Below are 18,316 nucleotides of genomic sequence, written 5' to 3' on the forward strand. Positions count from 1 at the left end.
AGAAGGATGACTTCCCTTTATTAAAGCTTGTGGATGCTTTCCCATGATCTATTTTGTTCAAGCGTTCTGTTCTTTGTGGAAGTAATTAATTTGTTTAGTGTCAACATCAGACTTAGTGGCTTAGTTTGTTGACTTTTCCTTGGAACTCAGTTTAAAAATTCATCTCATGATTATTGCATACTATGAACACAGCTGCACACTGCCTCTTTCACTATACTGTTGGGCAGCCTTTCTAAGGCTGGCGGAGGCTGTATGTCTCTTTCTGAAAAGAAAACAGAAAAGTACGTAAATACTCAACAAAAATGTGCTGTCCTTTGTGCCTCTTATGGTGCAAAGATGCATGTTCCAGATTCTGCAGGAAGAATCAAAGGCAAAATACAATGTAATTTGCAATTATAGAAACTGTAATGTGCATCCTTTCTCCAGGTCAGTAAACGTGTAAACAAGCTACCTTGATGTGACTCTTTAAAGTTTCATGGGCTTCATTGTGTAACTGCTTAGGAAGTTGATTCTGCAGGTTACAGATGAATGGTGCCACTTTATTATGGTGTCCTCTTACATTTGTAAGCTGCCTTGCCATACAAGTGTCACATGTGGCATCCAGTGCAATACCTTACTGCCTGTATCGTGTACTGCTGAAATTACAGACCTACATTCCCTTTAAACACTTTTATAGAAGAGCCCTGGGGAGAGACTGACTTCTGGAGTACAGGAGCATGCTTGGTTATACTGCTATGTTTGACTGTCTGCTCCCTCCCTTCTTTCATTTTTCCTTTCATTCCTTTCTTCTTATTCTTCCATTTAACCTTTTATGCATTTTAGTTTTAACTGAACTTCTCAGAGGTCAAAGTGCCTAAGATACTAAATTCTTCTGAATTTCACAGGGTTGATGGGTGGCCATCAGACCAGTGTGTATGGAGGAGCCAGCTGGCACTCCCACTGCTTAGAGGTTAGAGCAGGCCTTACCAGACTGTAGCTGGAGAGCAGGAGAGAGTGGTAAGAGAGGTTGCCTTGAGAGAAGAGGAAGGAGTTGAAAGTATCGCACTGTCGGTGTGGTTAAGCAAGCAGAAGAATCACTTCTGCTGCTTATGGAAGAGCTTGTTCCATTACTTTCACCTTTCCAAGAATTATGCAAGCCATTCATCCTGAAGAGTAGATTCTGCTGGCAATAAAATACTTAATCTGAAAAGCTGCCAATATTTTTTCTGAGAGTTAGCTTTATAATGGCTAATCATATCTTTGAAATGCTTCATTGAGAAAAATGATCTGAAGTTATGTCCTAGACAGATCTGAATTTATAGGGTTATTTTTCTCACATATTACAGTATCACAGTATCACCAAGGTTGGAAGAGACCTCAAAGATCATCGAGTTCAACCTGTCTCCACAGACCTCATGACTAGACCATGGCACCAAGTGCCACGTCCAATCTCCCCTTGAACACCTCCAGGGATGGTGACTCCACTGCCTCCCTGGGCAGCACATTCTAATGATGAATGACTCGCTTGGTGAAGAACTTTCTCCTCACCTCGAGTCTAAACCTCCCCTGGCGCAGCTTAAGACTGTGTCCCCTTGTCCTGGTGCTGGTTGCCTGGGAGAAGAGACCAACCCCTTCCTGGCTACAACCACCTTTCAGGTAGTTGTAGCGAGCAATGAGGTCGCCCCTGAGCCTCCGTTTCTCCAGGCTAAACAATCCCAGCTCCCTCAGCCTCTCCTCATAGGGCTGTGCTCAAGGCCTCTCCCCAGCCTTGTTGCCCTTCTCTGGACACGCTCAAGTGTCTCGATGTCCTTCTTAAACTGAGGGGCCCAGAACTGGACACAATACTCAAGGTGTGGTGTAACCAGTGCAGAGTACAGGGGCACAATGACTTCCCTTCTCCTGCTGGCCACACTATTCCTAATGCAGGCCAGGATGCCATTGGCCCTCTTGGCAACCTGGGCACACTGTTGGCTTGTGTTTAGGCAGCTGTCAATCAGCACCCCCAGGTCCTTCTCTGTTTGGGAGCTCTCCAGCCACTCTGACCCCAGCCTGTAGCTCTGCATGGGGTTGCTGTGGCCAAAGTGCAGCACCCGGCACTTGGACTTGTTAAATGCCATGCCATTAGACTCCGCCCATCTGTCCAGTCGGTCGAGGTCCCTCTGCAGAGCCCTTCTACCCTCTAACTGACCAACATCTGCTCCTTATTCATACCTCCTTATCAGCCTCCCTGATTTCTCTGAGATCTGAAATGATTGTCTTTTCATATGTGCTTCAGAGGCCTTCAGTCCATTTATTAAGTTCTAACACATAAACAGCATTATCATATTTGGCCCATGAAAGAGGAACAGAACTATTTTAAGTACTTCTGAGTCCTGAAGTATTAGGAAAGGAGTCCTGAATGCAAGACCCTACCATTGTTCTACTCTTTTGTATTGCCCTCCCACCCCAGCCACCAGTTTGTAATGTAATGGTTCTATTGGATCACAGTTTGGGAGCTAGTTCCCATAGGGGGCAGGCAGTGCTTCATATAGATGCTGCTGACAACTTTTATTTTCCAGGAAACCTTTTTCTTTTTTAACTTGGCTTTGGCACTGTAGAGAGCCTTGGATGTTTGGTTTTTTTCCTTTGCTTACTGAATTTTTAATTACTTTCTTTTTTTTGCTGGTTTTTTTTTGTTGTTTTGGGTTTTTTTTAACCTAATAAGTACAGCCACAAAAAAGTACTGTAAAGCAGTTAATATGTTCTGAGATTATGTATTACTTCATGACAGTATCTTACACAAAGAGGCCATAATGTCTGACACAGAACTTCCATCTTCCGGTCTGTTGTTCTGTTCTGTTCTGTTCTGTTCTGTTCTGTTCTGTTCTGTTCTGTTCTGTTCTGTTCTGTTCTATTCTATTCTATTCTATTCTATTCTATTCTATTCTATTCTATTCTATTCTATTCTATTCTATTCTATTCTATTCTATTCTATTCTATTCTATTCTATTCTATTCTATTCTATTCTATTCTATTCTATTCTATTCTATTCTATTCTATTCTATTCTATTCTATTCTATTCTATTCTATTCTATTCTATCATGCCATATCTTTTGCATTGCCTTACTGTGGCAACTTTGCCATTTTCCCCCTGAAAACCCTTCTATGGTTACCCAGTCTCAGAGAGTCAGCTGACCCTGCTTACATATGTTATGTGGAGGAAACTTTGAACCATTTTATGGTTGTTGATTATTCAGCCCATGTTGTCTTGAGACTTTGGCAGTGATTTTTTTCTAAACTCTTCCAGCTGCAGTATGGGAAAGGCTAGACTCCAGGGGCACTGGGGAGTTGCAGGAGCACAGGGTATCACTTTTTCTGATACCCTAAGAAAGAAACAAGTGGAGTTCAGGGAGATCATGGATCTCAGATCATGGAACCACATTAGTGAAATAAGTAACTGAGTGATACAAAATGTTGGAGAGTAGCCTGGCAGTGGATACAGACACGTGGCCCTTGTTGCCAAGTGGCTTTGTTTAGGTGTTCTTCAAGGCTGTATGCCATGACCTGATTAGCTGGGGAAACAGTGTCATAAAACTGGTGTAGATTCTTGAGTTTCAGACCTGAGAGTTAAGTGTGGGCAGGTAGTAAGTGTGGCTTATTTTGAGAAACCAAATAATCTACTTTTCTTAAAGAAACCATTTCATAACAGTGGGCAGCAGTGTACAGTCCCTAATAGTCCTGTGATGCTGTCGTGACACAAATAGCAAGGAAAAGATTCTGTGATTGAGACATGGCTAAGTCATAGCTGCAAGTTATTTGTTCATGCAGGATAAGCATGAATTCTGAGTGAATAAATGGGATCAGAATGTGGAATGGGGTCAGATTTGAGAACTGAACAGTCTTACAGAGAATTTTAAAAGGGTGACAAAAATAGTTACCTTAGTAGTCTTTTTTTGGACTGTGAATCAGAATATAATCCATAAATTACATGACCACTAAGGGCAGGGAGCTGAACGAGCGTGGTTATGTGTAAGGCTCCATGAGAAATCTCATGCTTTGTGGACAAACAAGTTTGGTAACAGTTTCTTTTAGCATGTGGCCAGAAAGGAAAAGAGGCAAGTATCTACCTGGCTTTGTCAGCAGCAGTATGTTAAAATGTGTTGTTGATGCTAGTTGGTTTCATTTTGGAAATTCAGAAAGAGCCCAAAATGTTGCTTGCAAACATTGGCATAGAGAGTTCTGTGCTCCTGTTTTCTGGACTGGATGTGCCTTGGATAATGAAGAGTTAGAAATTGTTACCATCTGACAGCTGCTTGAATGAAATAAATGATTGTTTTTTCCTATTTAATGTGATTTGGTTTATGACCACAGTATCAGCAGCCACAATAAGCAGCTGTCTTTACAATCTTCATGGCAAGGGCCGAGTCAGTGAATTAATACCTCCTCCTAATAGCAGGCAGGGTGGTCATGTAATGGGCAGATGAAACTAATTGTTCAGGGTTGTGACACTTTCAGAGCTTCCATGTTGCATTGGCACTAAACTGATGTGGTTGTGCAACTTTCAGGTTAGAGGTGGCTTACAGAAGGATGAAGCAGTGTGCATAGCAAAATTGTTATATTTGCTTAAATGTTGCATGCTCAGCTTCCTTGCAGTTTGCTGGCTTCCTCCAGAGTGTGTGTGTGTCACTTCCAGCAGTAGTCCCTGTGGTCTCTTCTCAGCTACTTATTTGATACCAGTCAGTGATATGACTTAAGACCACTTAAGTCTTCTCATCAGGCCACTATTTGAAACAGTGCTATGTTGTTTGAAGCCTAGTAGGCATCTCTTCTACTTGCTGTTTTTCTTCCTGTATCTGCCAGTGAGACTCCCTGGGCTATAGGGATGCTTTATCTTGAACTGCCATATATGGTGGCTACAAGGTGCCCCTTTTCCTCCTTAAGAAAGTAAGTCTCTGTTGTCTAATTGCATAAGTTTGATCTTGTTTTACCTGTATATAGTAAGATATAAAGAAAACATGTATAAGTATATCCTACTAGAAAACCAAGTCTAAATCGCATTGTCTTCCAAAGATGATTGCTTGTTGGGGTGTTTTTGATCTCTTCCTGTTATTTTGGGAACTGATGTATGTGACCTGATGAAAAGAGCATTAACTGTAAAGTCCTGATTAGCTGTAAAGTGACTTCTGCCAACTGGATTTATTTGCCTTGGCTTTATGGAAGCAGGAGGCACTCATTCTAGAAATCCTTGCACACCCCTTGCTCTTCAAATTATTGTGGATGAAAATTTTACTACATGAAACACAAGCATCTAAAAATGATTTACATTCACTTGTTAATTTATTTTTTGCTGTGGGTTGTTTACATTAACCATTTGCTCAGATACTGTCTCACTAGGTGAAATAGGATTTTAGGTACTTCTTTTCCCATCTTCTTACCTGCAAGGTCTCATATTCCTCCTCATAGAATGTCAGGGTGGGAAGGGACCACAAGGATCATCTAGTTCCAACCCCCCTGCCATGGGCAGGGACATCTCACACTAGATCAGGCTGGCAATCTGGCTGTCTCCTGTACTTCCTTAAGAAGCAGCATTTGCATTTATAAGAGAGCATATTTGCCAAGAAAAGTAGGCTTGTCAGGCCCTGTGAGTACTTGTAGGCCAATTTTTGCACTATTCCATGTGAAATAAAATCCTTTAGTGATCCTTTTATGATCAGGTCCCAAAGGGGCAGATTCAGAGGTTATTCAACATGAAATCCTTTTGCAAATGGTTGATTTATGATTTAAATGGAGGCTTTTTCTGTTCCTTTGCAGTCACTCTTGGAAGCACATGATATTGTGGCTTCAAAATGTTACGATTCCCCTCCATCTAGCCCAGAAGTCAATAACTCTTCAGTGAACAACCAGATAGTTCCAGTAGATGCTATTCGTATCCTTGGAATTCACAAAAGAGCAGGAGAACCACTGGTATGTAATTGGAGTCTGTCTTTAATTTAATGTATGAGTGATAATGTTTGCATGTGCCTAATCTCTTTCATTATGTTTTCATTATTCCCATTATTTTCCTGTGTAATTTAATGGGTGATAGGATCACTATTGAGAGCTTGAAATAAGGTATTTGTGTGTTCTCCACTCTGTTCTCTTTAAGCAGTTATGGGATAGGTGGAATGTCTTGCTAGCATAATTGTCTAATGCAACATCTGTTTGGTCCTGATAGAAAATTGTGTGCACTCAAGAACAATACAGTTATTGTTCAGTCATATGAAAACCTTGTCTGAAAGTACTTTTGTGTCCCCTGATGCTTATCTGTGTGGAGGAACTCTTACACTGTAGTCACTATGACTGTCTGTTTTCGTTGGGGTAGGTGGAGTGTCTCATAGCTGTATCTTTCTGCTTGAGATAATGGTAGAATGGAAGTGAAGAAATTCAGTGCTAAACTGAGTGTCAAATACCTCTTTCAGGGTGTTACCTTTAGAGTTGAAAACAATGACCTGGTAATAGCACGGATTCTCCATGGTGGCATGATAGATCGACAAGGTCTGCTGCACGTCGGTGACATTATTAAAGAGGTGAATGGCCACGAGGTGGGAAACAATCCAAAAGAGTTGCAGGAGCTGCTGAAAAATATTAGTGGCAGTGTCACTCTGAAGATTCTCCCCAGCTACAGAGACACTGTAATTCCTCAACAGGTCAGTAGCACATTTCTGATGATTCTATCAGAACAACTCCTGCTTGGTGCTTCATTGCCACAAATACACTGAACTGCAGTGAACTGCATGCGTTCATAACGTGATCAGTGCCCAACTAATCTGCTTTATAGAATTCACACACATACTGAATTCAGCAGATGAACTTGAACTTGGCTGATGCCCATTTCTGCTGTTGCTGTAAGCTGTCGAGTTCTCCAGGGACAGGTAACTTGTTGCTCTAGATCAGTGCCTTCTGAAATGTCTTACAAGACGCTCCTCCACGTAGTGGGTCTTAATGCCCTTGAGTAAAATAGGCTATGCCTACATTGAGTAAATGCTGAGGGAATGTCTTGTATTTGAGGCACTGCTTGCTTAGCTCCCCAAAGTGGCAGAAAAACGTCAAAGATGTTTCCAGTCCACTGATGCAACTTATTCTTTCTTCCCCTGCATCAAATTCCAGTCTCAAGCAGACATGTATCTCGTTCTTTTGCAAACACTGAGCTTGTGGCAAAATTAATCCTGAAGATTCTGCAAGCCTCGAATGCAGAGCTTACAGTCTGAGAATTTTTCATGTTTTTAAGGGATGTAAATCCAATACTGATTGGGTTGTATATATTGGAATGCACAAATGGATATTTCATAATACATTGTCAGAATAGAATAGAACAGACCAGGTTGGAAGAGACCTTCAAGATCATCATGTCCAACCTATCAACCAATCCAACCCACCTAATCAACTAAACCATGGCACCAAGCACCCCATCAAGTCTCCTCCTGAACACCTCCAGTGATGGTGACTCCACCACCTCCCCGGGCAGCCCATTCCAATGGGCAATCACTCTCTCTGTGTAGAACTTCTTCCTAACATCCAGCCTAAACCTCCCCTGGCACAGCCTGAGACTGTCCTCTTGTTCTGGTGCTGTTTGCCTGGGAGAAGAGACCAACATCTGCCTGTCTACAACCTCCCTTCAGGTAGTTGTAGAGAGCAATAAGGTCTCCCCTGAGTCTCCTCTTCTCCAGGCTATGCAACCCCAGCTCCCTCAGCCTCTTCTCATAGGGCTTGTGTTCCAAACTCCTCACCAATTTCGCTGCCCTTCTCTGGACTTGTTCCAGCAAGTCAACATCCTTCCTAAACCGAGGGGCCCAGAACTGGACACAGTACTCAAGGTGTGGCCTAACCAGTGCTGAGTACAGGGGGAGTGTCTCCTTCAGCCAAAGCTTGCTCTGCTGATTATTCTGCTCTCTCAGCTGGTGTATGCCAGTCTTCTCCATAGATTGCATTTTGCTTGCCAAGTACAACTTGGACCACGTCAAACTTTTTTGTGCTGTGGGTAAAAGCATTCCTTCAGTTTGATCGCTGAATTAGTAAGAATGTATTGTATAATAGTTAAGCTGTGTGTGTCTTTGGCCATTTCAGGTTTTTGTGAAGTGTCATTTTGACTATAATCCATATAATGACAACCTCATCCCGTGCAAAGAAGCAGGTTTGAAATTTTCCAAAGGAGAAATTCTTCAGATTGTCAACCGGGAAGATCCGAACTGGTGGCAGGTTGGTGAAAAGATTTAAACAAAAGATAAAAATGGAAATGCTTCACTGCTTGCTTTCAGCATAAACTCCCTTCAACTGTGAATTCCTTACAGTAACAGAAAAAAATAATATTTACACTGTAATTCAGTTTCCAGCTAATGTGAAGATAGGCACAATTGAAATACGAGAGAAAATTGAATGGTCTAAGTTGTCTCTCACACTCATTTTGCTGTTGTTGCTGCTGTTGATTTGTCTTTGTTCTTGTATCAAAAGCCTAGACATCCCATAATCTGTGGAAGTGGATAATTTCTAGCAGGGAGCCTTAGCTTGACTATGTTACTTGACTATGTTGCTATGTTTGTTCACCATTGGAATGTGCTGCCCAGGGAGGTGGTGGAGTCACTGTCCCTGGAGGTGTTCAAGAGGGGACTGGATGTGGCGCTGGTGCCATGGTCTAGTCATGAGGTCTGTGGTGACAGGTTGGACTTGAGGATCTTTGAGGTCTCTTCCAACCTTGGTGATACGGTGATACTTGTGGTAAGCCTTCTCTGATGGTGGCTGTGGAAGAAGTGGACCCCTTCCTCAGTGCTCAGAGTTGAGGAGAGACAGGGGGAAATTAATGTAGTGGATTTGAAGAGCAGCTGTACCTTTTATTTCTACAGTGGTGGTCAATGTCTGTGAGCTGTAACATGCACGTTCACAGTCAAAGTGTTTGGCACTGTTTCAAATGGTAACAGTTTACCCTGCTTTATGGTTGTATTTCTACAGTCAGTCCTTCAGTAGAAATCATGTAAGCCAGTGCTTAAGCTAATTCTGTTTTTCCAAGACACTATAAACACAATTAAACATCATCAGTGCCTTTTGAAGTAGGACAAATGAACCTTTAAGATGCTTTTCTTAACTGAGATGCTTAAATTGGAAGTGGCAGTGGCAATCTAAGCAGAGTTTAACATTCTGAATTTCCCTTTCTACCCTGAATTGCTAAATTGCTTTGCTAGAAAACAAGCAACAGTGAGCCAGGCATTACTTGAGAGCAAAGTATTTATGACTTCTTTAAAAGCAACAGATTTGAGTGTACATCAACAACTGTTGCTCAATTCTGTTGCTTGTTGGTGACAGTGGTAACAGAAAGAAAGAGAATAGAAAGTGTGGTGGAAGGCAGAAAATTTGTTACTGCCAAGTAAGTTTCAGAAGTTAGACACTCCAAAACTCCATAGCAGTTTGACATTTAGATTACATGCTGTCTTCTGTATTGCTTTCCAAATTCTCCAGTTGTAACTTGTGGGAGTCCAGGAGACAGAAAACTTCAAAGACTCAAATCATTGGTAAAAATTAAATGTTACACGAGTATAGTGTGTTGCAAGTATTGCTCTGCAGAGCATGCCACTGGGAAAAGCAATAAAGTTTTTCCCTTATGCTCTCTAGAAATGCTGGGCTGGCACTGAAAACTTGCTAACTGTAAAAAATTCAGGTAGGCATAGGAGAAAGGGTACAGGATGAAAAGCAAACAGTGTGCAGGATGAAAAGCAAGAGACAGGCCAACTAGCCATGGAGAAGAAAGTGTAGTATTTCACAACTGTGTGTTTGTGTGTGTGTGTTAGGCTTGCTGAGAGTTGAGCTTGCCATGGAATTATTTTATAGACAATCTTAGCCAAACTTTAAATTACTCACATTTCAAGACTGTAGTTACTTAGTGCAAAAAGCCTGAAGGCATGAGTTAGGCCTGGATTAATGACATTAGCTGTCTGTGCAGTTGCAGTTAATAAGTTCTCCTGGAACCTCTTTGGAGCAGCTCAAGAGTATGAAATAAGTGTACTGTGTACTAGAAAGCCTTGAGTTTTGTCACTTGAGAGCTCAGTGTTTGGAGCTCTAGCATTCCATTTAGGATTTTGATGGCTATAGGAGCTTGCACACTTAATGGGAACCAGTAATGAAACTTGTATCTGTTTCATTGAATTTTAATACTTAGTGGCAGGACATTGTTACTGTAAGACAAGAGGTTTTATATCCACATCTATGTTTGAATTTCCAAGACTCAGAAGTAAATGTAGTCCGTCTGCACCGTGCTGATGATACAGATGCTTCTCACAAGTTACCTATGATTGTTTTGGTGTTTGGTTTTTTCCCCCCCCAGGCCAGTCATGTCAAAGAAGGAGGAAGTGCAGGGCTTATTCCTAGCCAGTTCCTGGAAGAGAAGAGAAAGGCCTTCGTTAGAAGGGACTGGGACAGCTCAGGTAAGATTTTGATGAATTTCAGAAATAGATCTTGCCCTGTCTCCATTTGCTTTGCTTTTCCTGACTTCGTAGATACTGGAAAACTGCTGTGTGAGAAGACACAGAATACTGCAAAAAGCTAATTGTGTTTTGGCTCTGACTGGGGGACAAAGTGTAAAGTCTGTGCTTAGTCTTCATAGATAGGTGAATCGGTTTTGCCACCTGCTGATGTAAAGCTACCTGAGGTGGGAAAGTGTCAGGTGTAAGAATTAGCTCTTATAAAATGATGGATTTTAGTATGCACTGAAAGTGAACCAGTTAAACCTGTCTGAGGGGTTTTGCTGCTGCTTTTGACAAAACTAATCTTCTGCCCTAGACTTAGAAAAGTCTAAGACAGCCCTAGCAACTGTGGTTAATCTAAGCTTGTAGATGTAAGTAAGCCTTGGAAAAGCATGTTTAACCAAAGTGATGAGTTTGTCTCAATTTTGCTTTCTAGGGCCTTTCTGTGGAACAATAAGCAGCAAAAAAAAGAAAAAGATGATGTATCTCACCACAAGAAATGCAGGTATCTCTTAATATTACATGAGTCAAAGTTCTCTGGGCTTCTAAACTTTCAGAGTCTTTCAGAGCTGAAAGATTTGCAGTGTAATATTTGATAGGTCAAATGGTTTTTATGGTTTAGAAACAATAGTGACCGGTGATAGTGGAGCTGAGTACCTCTCACCTACACCAGGTAAGTGGAATCAGAGCAGAATTGTGTGTTTAAAAGAGCAGGGGAAGAAAAGCTTTGTTGCTTTCCTTCTACTCTGCTCTGGTGAGGCCACACCTGAAGTGTGCTGGGCTCCTTCCCAGTGCAAGAGATGTGGACATCTAAAGAGAATGAAGGGACTGGAACATCTCTCCTACAAGAAAAGGCAGAGGGAGCTGGTACTGTTCAGTCTGTAGAAGAGAAGGCTCGGGGAAGATCTTGTCAACGTATATAAACACCTGAAGAGTGGGTGCAGAGGGGACAAAGCCAGGCTGTTTGCAGAGGAGCCCAGAGACAGGCACAAAGGCCACAAGCAACAGCACAGGAAGTTCCCTCTGAATGTCAGGAAACACTTTTCCACTGTAAGAGTAACAGAGCACTGGCACAGTTTGCACAGAGAAGTTATGATGCCTCCCTCCTTGAATATATTCAAAAGACATCTGGGCAACCATCTCCAAGTGGCCCAGCTTGAGCACTGGAGTTGGGCCAGGTGCTCTCCAGATGTACCTTTCAACCTCAACCATTTTAGGATTCAGTGAAAGCTCAGTAATTGTTAATTAGTTTTCCCATTATCATCAGTGTTGAGTTTTCTCCTTGGAAGTAAAGGTAATTATCTGACCTTATGCTGTCCAGGAAGGGCTAACTCTTTTATTCCACTACCAATTTAAAACAAGAAAGCTTGTAACAGACTTAATGCCCTCTGAGTGCTATTTATATTGGCATGTGGTCTGTTGATATATAGCAGGAGTGCTTAAGTTCTTTTTCATCTCTGGCAGTGCTGGCTGTTAACCATTTGTTGTACATCTCTTGATGTAGAATTTGATCGCCACGAAATCCAGATCTATGAGGAAGTAGCCAAAATGCCTCCTTTCCAGAGGAAGACACTGGTCTTAATTGGGGCCCAAGGAGTGGGGCGAAGAAGCTTGAAGAACAGGTTTATAGTACTGAATCCCACTAGGTTTGGAACTACAGTGCCATGTAAGTTGTCTGCATTTCTGTTTTAATATCACACTTTGAGTCTCTGATTATCAGGAAAACATCTGATGTTTATCCCAGTGATTCAGGGTAGGAGTAATTTGGTCTGAGTATAAAAACTGTGTGGAGTGGGAAAAGAAAAGGTTCTTCATCTTCCCAGAAAGCTGAACTGACATATGACGACAGTGAGAATGTTTGTAACTAGCATTTAAATGTTACTGATGCCGCAGAAAAACAGCTTTTATGTGTGCAGTGTTTCAGTCTGATGGGTTTCTTCAGTGTCACTCACTGTGAGTTGCTGAGAGGATTCTAGAAGCTCCTACTGGTCTCCAGTAATGAACAGCCAGTGGAGTTTCTCAGGTCTGCCATTTAGTTCAGACTTTCAGAAATGGTCTGTTCCCTTCTGTTTTCAGTGGGCAAGGAGCAGATCTGATAGTAGGGGAGGAGGGATAGGTCTGACAGATAAACTGTGCAACATGAAAGAACTGTTCTCTCTCATTTGCTGGCCAGGGCACTAAGAGCTGCTGTGTGTGGCTGATAACAAGGTTGACTTCCCGGTGTTGCTTTGTAAAAGAAATTATTCCCTGGGAATCTCAGCAGTCTGTATTGGCTAAATAGTAAGAAACTGTCTATTGCTTCTGAAACTCTATTTCCTTCTAAAAAAGCCCTCAAAATTTACTAGTTTCTCTAAAATTCCACTTAGATGCTTTACTACTTACAACTAATACATCCCAGTGTTAGAATGCCTTTGCTTGGAGCTCTTGAACACCCTCCAAAAGCATAAAAGTTAACTTTTTCAGGCTGAGAGTCTGATCGTGCACATGCAGTACATAGTTTATTGTAAACAGAATCTCTGTACTTAGATTTTAAATTAATAAATACTCTCAGGTGGCCTCAGTTTCTTTGAGAAGAAAACTCTTCTGATTATTCATAAATGGATGTGTGAGGGGGGTTTTACATGTCTGTACTTTGTTCTTGTTGTTAAATGGCTGAAACAGATTGATTTTTGCTATGGGGAGAAGCACGTCCTTGGTGTTGAGTTCTAATCCAGCAATGGTGCTGTGGGGTTTTGTTTTTCAGTGTGGGTAGCTGAAGTGTTCAGTCATCTTCTGGCTGTGAGCTGTTAGAGCTCATTCTCCAAAATGTATTTCAATATGTTATGATGATTTATTTTTTTTGGCTGGTATTGTATTAACCATTGTAATTTTCATCTTTCTGTAGAATCTTGGCTAAAACTTGATGGTCTAGTAATATGTTTATTGCTAACAGTTTCAGAAGATCATTTCTCCTGGGATTTGAGTTTTCTATAATCATGAAGTTGATAGGAATTACTGGGACAGGTACAATGCTTCTCACTTGCATCACCGAGTTGCACCAAGTGATGTTACTGCACCAAGTGATGATCCAAGTATTGCCAAAGGGATCCATTCACACTGTTATGCTTAATGTATTCTAGAGTTCAAATCTAATTAAATGCAAGTAGTGGGCAGGCAAAGTGGGTAATAATCTGATGTTTTATTTTCAACCTCTTAAATAATGTCTGTACAGCACAGTGTAGCAATACCTAAGATAGCTGCTGATCTTTTACTTAAATATTGGCTTTAATCTCCCCGCAGTGAATTTAAGTTCCTTTACATGGTAAATTGGCCTGGAAAGCAGCATTAGCTGCACTAAGACTCTGCTATGGAAGCTGGGTTTCTGATGATTGATCTCGTTTCATAGCTGGCTCAGGAGATTCTACCCTGAATAAAAGGGCAAATGCAGTGAGCAAAGTGTATGCTAAGGTTTGGGGGGCAGGGTGGGGCAGCTTTTGTGGTCTGCTCTGATTTTTTTATTAAGTGAATAATGAAAAAGATGCCATGAATGACTGTTGTATATGGTGTGAAGGAGTAATAAATAAAGGAAGCAAGCAAATGGGTGGGTGAACAACATACAGGAAAGACTAGAAATAAAGGGAACAGGAGAAGCTCTGCTCAGTTTGGAAACTCACACTAGAATAACTGATCAGCATATGGAACAATTAAATTGTATATTCATGTGTATTATGCTCTCCCTAACTTAATAGAGAGTCCAGCCTCATATTTGTATCCCAGATACAAAACATTCAACTTGTATTGCACCTTTTTTTGTCCAGTTACCTCCCGAAAGCCAAGGGACGATGAAAAGGATGGGCAGGCGTACCGATTCGTGTCACGAGCAGAAATGGAGATGGATATTAAAGCTGGCAGATACTTAGAGCATGGAGAATATGAAGGCAATCTTTATGGCACCAAAATTGATTCCATCCTTGAAGTTGTTCAGACAGGAAGGACCTGCATCTTGGATGTGAACCCACAGGTATTTATAGTATTTCACTGCAAGTGTCGGGGTACGATGCTGAACAAGTACTGCCTTTGTGCTGGGCTGCTTTTTACCCAGTTCAAACGTCGCAGTATCAACTGGATTGCATTTAGCTGGAATGAGCTGGAAGGATGGAAAAAAACAACTTAGATGCTGCATGGAAGAGGAGTCTCACAGAGTAATAAATAATCTTTTTAGCCAAGGAAGGAGTGATGTTGAGCATTTCAAAAAGGCACTGTAGAAGTTCCTAAAATAGAAATAAGAATCTTTGCTTACCATGTTTCTGCCCATTCTAACAGACGAGTTTTGCTGCGCCCCTTAAGTAACAGGGACATGCTGAGAGTCATTCTCAAACTTGGTTTTCTTCTTTGTTTTCCCTTGCTTCTAGGCCTTGAAAATACTGAGGACTTCAGAATTCATGCCCTATGTAGTATTTATTGCTGCTCCAGAGCTGGAGACTTTGCGTGCTATGCACAAGGCTGTGGTCGATGCTGGAATCACAACCAAACTTCTCACTGTAAGCAGACCATTGCATACTTAGTTTGCTTTGAGCACAGAATCAACAAGGTTGGAAAAGACCTCAGAGATCATCAAGTCCAACCTATCACCCAACACCTCATGACTAACTAAACCATGGCTTGCTTGTCTGATGATATAAATGTGCTTTACATATGGAATCTGTGATTCTTAGGAAAAATACTGCAGCCTGCATTAAAGAAAACAACCAACAACCCAACCAACCCACAGCAGAGTGAAACTAGGCCTTGTTTCCACTGCTGCAGCAGCACCTGCTGCACTGAGGATGGCTTGGAGCTGCCAGAGTAAGAAGTGATGAATAGATTTTCTTCTCCTTTAAGCTCCTTGCATTTGTCATGTGAAGTGGCACATTTTATGCATTAGATCTTCTCTCCTTTTCTGAGACACAGTGTGTAGCAGAGGGGAATGAGAGACTCTGCCTCCAGCACAGCAGATTATAACCATGCCGTATGGGCAGGAACCATGCCTGTAGCCATGTGTTGATATCAAGACAGACAGTGTAATATAGGCAAAGCAAAATACTCATACCCATGGATATAAGGAGTTTGTTCTCCCATTTCATATTCTTCTATTTCCTGAACAAATGATTGTATTCTGCCTGTTAGTGATCTGCTATTTCTAGCATCCTAAGCCATTCCTTTGCAAAAACTCTGGCTCCCGTGGTGACACGTTTGCCAGTTTCCTTCAGTAACTGTGAAGGGAAGGCTATTCACAAAGTTACCTTTTCATTTTGGCTTTTTGCATTTACAGCTGTACCAGGACTTGAAAATATTAAAATAGATATTGTCAAGGGGACAGATCTCATAACTGCTTACACAAAAATTGCTTTAGTGCAAAAGCAGAGGGGAATTTCCTGAGAATGTAGGATAAATGAAACATACACAAAATGCTGAGTGGCAGCACTTCAACCCCACCACACATAGGAAGATAAATTTCCTGCAGCTCATGTCAGAACTGGAGTCACACAGCAGTAGTTTACAAATGAGGAGCTGATGTCAGGTGAGCAGAGCTGAGATGTACCCTCTAGAAGCAATTAAGTATTCTAGAGCTGTATTCTACTAGAAATGTCTTTTGTTACTAAGACTAATTTAAATTCGTGGAACTTTCATGCTTTCTGTGGGAATAAAGAAGGGCACAAACGTATTTAAGTAAGAGACTGATTCAAGCATTCCTGAAGCATCAGTCTGATTCCACTTGGGTGGTCAGTTGTATGTTAGAATAGAATAGAATAGAATAGACCAGGTTGGAAGAGACCTTCAAGATCATCGTGTCCAACCCATCAACCAATCCAACCCACCTAAACAACTAACCCATGGCACCAAGCACCCCATCAAGTCTCCTGAACACCTCCAATGATGGTGACTCCACCACCTCCCTGGGCAGCCTGTTCCAATGGGCAATCACTCTCTCTGTATAGAACTTCTTCCTAACATCCAGCCTAAACCTCCCCTGGTGCAGCCTGAGACGGTGTCCTCTTGTTCTGGTGCTGGCTGCCTGGGAGAAGAGACCAACATCCTCCTGTCCACAACCCCCCTTCAGGTAGCTGTAGAGAGCAATAAGGTCACCCCTGAGTCTCCTCCAGGCTAAGTGGTTAACTGCCCGCTGCCCAGGTTAACTCTCTGTGTACCAGCACAGGTTCACCTGCTGCTGTTGACTTCCTTAGAAACGGCAAGATCTGTAGACATTTGGTTGCCAGATTTACCAGCGTTGGCACAGAACTTTGTTCAGCTCTTCCAGTGCATTGCAGCTTGAGAAGTTCTGTGCAGATTTACTGTAAATCACAGTATCACAGTATAACCAAGGTTGGAAGAGACCCCAAGGATCATCGAGTCCAACCTGTCATCACAAACCTCACAACTAGACCATGGCACCAAGTGCCACGTCCAATCTCCCCTTGAACACCTCCAGGGACGGTGACTCCACCACCTCCCTGGGCAGCCCATTCCAATGACGAATGACTCGCTCAGTGAAGAACTTTTTCCTCACCTCGAGTCTAAACCTCCCCTGGCACAGCTTGAGACTGTGTCCCCTTGTTCTGGTGCTGGTTGCCTGGGAGAAGAGACCAACCCCTTCCTGTCTACAACCACCTCTCAGGTAGTTGTAGAGGGCAATGAGGTCACCCCTGATCCTTCTCTTCTCCAGGCTAAACCATCCCAGCTCCCTCAGCCTCTCCTCATAGGGCTGTGCTCAAGGCCTCTCCCCAGCCTTGTTGCCCTTCTCTGGACACGTTCAAGTGTCTCGATGTCCTTCTTAAACTGAGGGGCCCAGAACTGGACACAGGACTCAAGGTGTGGCCTAACCAATGCAGAGTACAGGGGCACAATGACCTCCCTGCTCCTGCTGGCCACACTATTCCTAATACAGGCCAGGATGCCATTGGCCCTCTTGGCCACCTGGGCACACTGCTGGCTCATGTTTAGGCGGGTGTCAATCATCACCCCCAGGTCCCTCTCTGTTTGGCAGCTCTCCAGAAATGAAAGCCTGTTATTTTGTATCTGTACATAGTTTTACATAGCCAGCTGCAGTATGTGGTGGGGAGATGCCCCTGCATTTGCAGGGGCTGCCCAAGTGCTGTGCTCTTCGTAACCTTTAAACTCCCTTCACCAGGACACCGATTTGAAGAAAACAGTGGACGAGAGCGCGCGGATCCAGCGAGCCTACAACCACTACTTTGACCTGACCATCGTCAACGACAACCTCGACAAAGCCTTCGAGAAGCTACAGACTGCCATCGAGAGACTGAGGCTGGAGCCCCAGTGGGTCCCGATCAGCTGGGTCTATTGAGGCCTCTGAGGAGGCGCTGGAGTCCACCGCGGCAAATACGTTGAGGTGCCGCTGCGGAGGCAGCGCCGGTAACCCCCCGCACCCGTGCATTTTTACTCTGTGTATATTCAAAGTACACTCCTCTGAATTTTTATAAAACTGTTGAAGGGAAAGTGTACTTAAATATGTAATTTATTTTAATTTTTCTAACTTTTTACAGATAACCTTTCTATTCATACCACATGGAGGAAATGCGTTTAAGCATTTTGGTATGGTTTTGGTTTTAGTACCTTTGCCTTTTTTTCATCCGAGAAACTTTCAGTAACTCACTTCCAACATTTGCATCTTGGTCTTACATTTTCACTGTGATTATTAAAAAAAGAGGATACTTGAAACCATTTTTGTAAAAAAAGTTGTTAACATCAGTGTTCAACTGGTCAAAAGTCTACAGCTCTTATTAGGAAAGAACACTTAATTCCTTTGGGTTTTTTTTCCTTCCTTAAAAACCCGACAGAATTTCATGGGAGCAGAACTTGCAATGTTAAAAGCGACACAACCAACACAGCTC

General features: G+C 42.4%; 1 protein-coding gene across 2 annotated transcripts in view; it reads left to right on the forward strand.

Moving 5' to 3' along the window:
• Window positions 1-17,794, forward strand: part of PALS2 (protein associated with LIN7 2, MAGUK p55 family member) — a 58,548-nt gene extending 40,754 nt beyond the window's left edge. For both annotated transcript variants that reach the window (XM_054161187.1, XM_054161188.1), the window contains exons 4-12: window positions 5,770-5,922; window positions 6,417-6,644; window positions 8,062-8,193; window positions 10,307-10,406; window positions 10,882-10,950; window positions 11,950-12,111; window positions 14,243-14,445; window positions 14,837-14,965; window positions 17,593-17,794. In XM_054161187.1, coding sequence (XP_054017162.1) covers window positions 5,770-5,922; window positions 6,417-6,644; window positions 8,062-8,193; window positions 10,307-10,406; window positions 10,882-10,950; window positions 11,950-12,111; window positions 14,243-14,445; window positions 14,837-14,965; window positions 17,593-17,769 — 1,353 coding nt within the window. In that variant the 3' untranslated portion in view covers window positions 17,770-17,794. The remainder of the gene's footprint in view (window positions 1-5,769; window positions 5,923-6,416; window positions 6,645-8,061; window positions 8,194-10,306; window positions 10,407-10,881; window positions 10,951-11,949; window positions 12,112-14,242; window positions 14,446-14,836; window positions 14,966-17,592) is intronic.
• Window positions 17,795-18,316: the final 522 nt, after the last annotated feature.

This window comes from Dryobates pubescens, chromosome 4 (assembly GCF_014839835.1).
Source record: "Dryobates pubescens isolate bDryPub1 chromosome 4, bDryPub1.pri, whole genome shotgun sequence".
Lineage (NCBI taxonomy): Eukaryota > Metazoa > Chordata > Aves > Piciformes > Picidae > Dryobates > Dryobates pubescens.